Raw genomic sequence first — 1,901 nt, 5'->3', positions numbered from 1 at the left:
TCCCCGGCCCGGCAGTTTGCGGGCTACAGCGAGGAGGTGATGGACGTCCGGTTCCTGGGACCCGGGGACTCCCACGTCGTCGTGGCCTCCAACAGCCCGTGCCTGAAAGTGTTCGAGTTGGAGACGTCGGCCTGCCAGATCCTGCACGGCCACACAGGTGGGAGCGCCGTCGGCCGGGGCTGCCGCCCCCGTGCCCACGGGGGGCCTCCTCTGACCCTCCCTGTCCCGTAGACACGGTTCTGGCTCTGGACGTGTTCCGCAGGGGGCGGCTCTTCGCCAGTTGCGCCAAGGTGAGGCGCCCAAAGGTGCGGGGGCGGGGGGTACTGCCCACTTTGTCCTCATTGCTCCCACCCCCAGGACCAGAGCGTTCGCGTCTGGAGGCTGAGCAGGGCTGGGCAGGTGGTCTGTGTGGCTCGGGGCTCTGGGCACGCGCACAGCGTGGGCGCCATCTGCTGCTCCAGGTGAGGCTCGTTGGGCCCCGGGACTCCAGCTGCGGGGCGGGGCGGGCTCAGAGGCGGGGGTGCCCGTGTCGGGCGCTGCGGGCGGGGCAACCGGCCCTGCCTCCGTCGGGCCACGCGGGGCTGACTGGCGTCTGTCCGCGCTTGCTCGGGCCTCAGGCTGAAGGAGTCCTTCCTGGTGACCGGCAGCCAGGACTGCACCGTGAAGCTGTGGCCGCTCCCGGCAGACCTGCTGTCCGCGAGCACAGCCCCGGACGCGGGCCCTGTCGTCCTCCAGGCCCAGGCCACTCAGCGCTGCCACGACAAGGTGACCGCACGTGCGTGCTGGCAGGGCAAGGGCCTTGTGGTGACGGCTGGGTCTGAGTGTGCTGCTCCCGTCACCAGGACATCAACAGTGTGGCCGTCGCCCCCAATGACAAGCTGCTGGCCACAGCCTCGCAGGACCGCACCGCCAAGCTCTGGGCCCTGCCTCAGTGTCAGCTGCTGGGCGTCTTCTCAGGCCACCGGCGTGGCCTCTGGTGTGTCCAGTTCTCCCCCATGGACCAGGTGTTGGCCACAGCCTCGGCTGACGGCACCATCAAGCTCTGGGCGCTGCAGGACTTCAGCTGCCTGAAGGTGAGCTGCCCCCACCCCCGGCCAGGGCCCGCCCGGCCCCCCGCGGCATCTCACACCCTCCCACCCCCACAGACATTCGAGGGGCACGACACGTCTGTGCTGAAGGTGGCCTTTGTGAGCCGTGGCACGCAGCTGCTGTCCAGGTGAGGGGCGGGGTGGGCCGGGCCGGGCTGTCGGAATCCGGTCGGCGCCGAGCCTCCCTCTCCACCCCTGCAGCGGCTCCGACGGGCTGGTGAAGCTCTGGACCATCAAGAGCAACGCGTGCGTGCGGACGCTGGACGCCCACGAGGACAAGGTCTGGGGGCTGCACTGCAGCCGGCGGGATGACCGTGCCCTCACTGGGGCCAGCGACTCCTGTGTCATCCTCTGGAAGGTGGGTGGCCCTGGGGCGGGGCGGGGAGGGGCGAGGGGCGCCGCGGGGCTGACCCTCCCGACCCCAGGACGTGACTGAGGCGGAGCAGGCGGAGCAGCAGGCCAGGCTGGAGGAGCAGGTGGTCAAGTGAGTGGGCCTCCGCGGGTCTCGGAGCAGGGTGTGGGGGCCACCCCGGGCCCCGGCTGGGGCGGGGCGGGGCTGGGCGTGGCAGCCCCCTAGCCCTCGCCCCGTCCCCAGACAGCAAGAACTGAGCAACCTGCTGCACGAGGGGCGCTACCTGCAGGCGCTGGGCCTGGCCATCTCCCTGGACCGGCCCCACACCGTCCTGACCGTCGTCCAAGGTCAGTGTTGCTGCCTGGGGCGGGCAGGGCTCTCCGCGTGAGCCGCCTGGGGCTCAGCTCTGCCTCCCCACAGCCATCCGGCGGGCGCCTGAGGCCTGCGAGAAGCTGGAGGCC

General features: G+C 71.5%; 1 protein-coding gene across 1 annotated transcript in view; it reads left to right on the top strand.

The window, feature by feature from the left end:
* Nucleotides 1–1,901, top strand: part of LOC101626273 (transducin beta-like protein 3) — an 8,821-nt gene that overhangs the window by 2,357 nt on the left and 4,563 nt on the right. The window contains exons 11-20 of the mRNA XM_012731698.1: nucleotides 16–157; nucleotides 232–290; nucleotides 358–461; nucleotides 618–765; nucleotides 843–1,073; nucleotides 1,146–1,216; nucleotides 1,290–1,446; nucleotides 1,514–1,572; nucleotides 1,684–1,787; nucleotides 1,861–1,898. Coding sequence (XP_012587152.1) covers nucleotides 16–157; nucleotides 232–290; nucleotides 358–461; nucleotides 618–765; nucleotides 843–1,073; nucleotides 1,146–1,216; nucleotides 1,290–1,446; nucleotides 1,514–1,572; nucleotides 1,684–1,787; nucleotides 1,861–1,898 — 1,113 coding nt within the window. The remainder of the gene's footprint in view (nucleotides 1–15; nucleotides 158–231; nucleotides 291–357; nucleotides 462–617; nucleotides 766–842; nucleotides 1,074–1,145; nucleotides 1,217–1,289; nucleotides 1,447–1,513; nucleotides 1,573–1,683; nucleotides 1,788–1,860; nucleotides 1,899–1,901) is intronic.

Source organism: Condylura cristata, unplaced genomic scaffold (genome assembly GCF_000260355.1).
Source record: "Condylura cristata isolate star-nosed mole 26May11 unplaced genomic scaffold, ConCri1.0 scaffold00032, whole genome shotgun sequence".
Taxonomy (NCBI): domain Eukaryota; kingdom Metazoa; phylum Chordata; class Mammalia; order Eulipotyphla; family Talpidae; genus Condylura; species Condylura cristata.
Note: the sequence above shows the minus strand (reverse complement) of the source record. Positions and strands in the feature narration are given on the sequence as shown.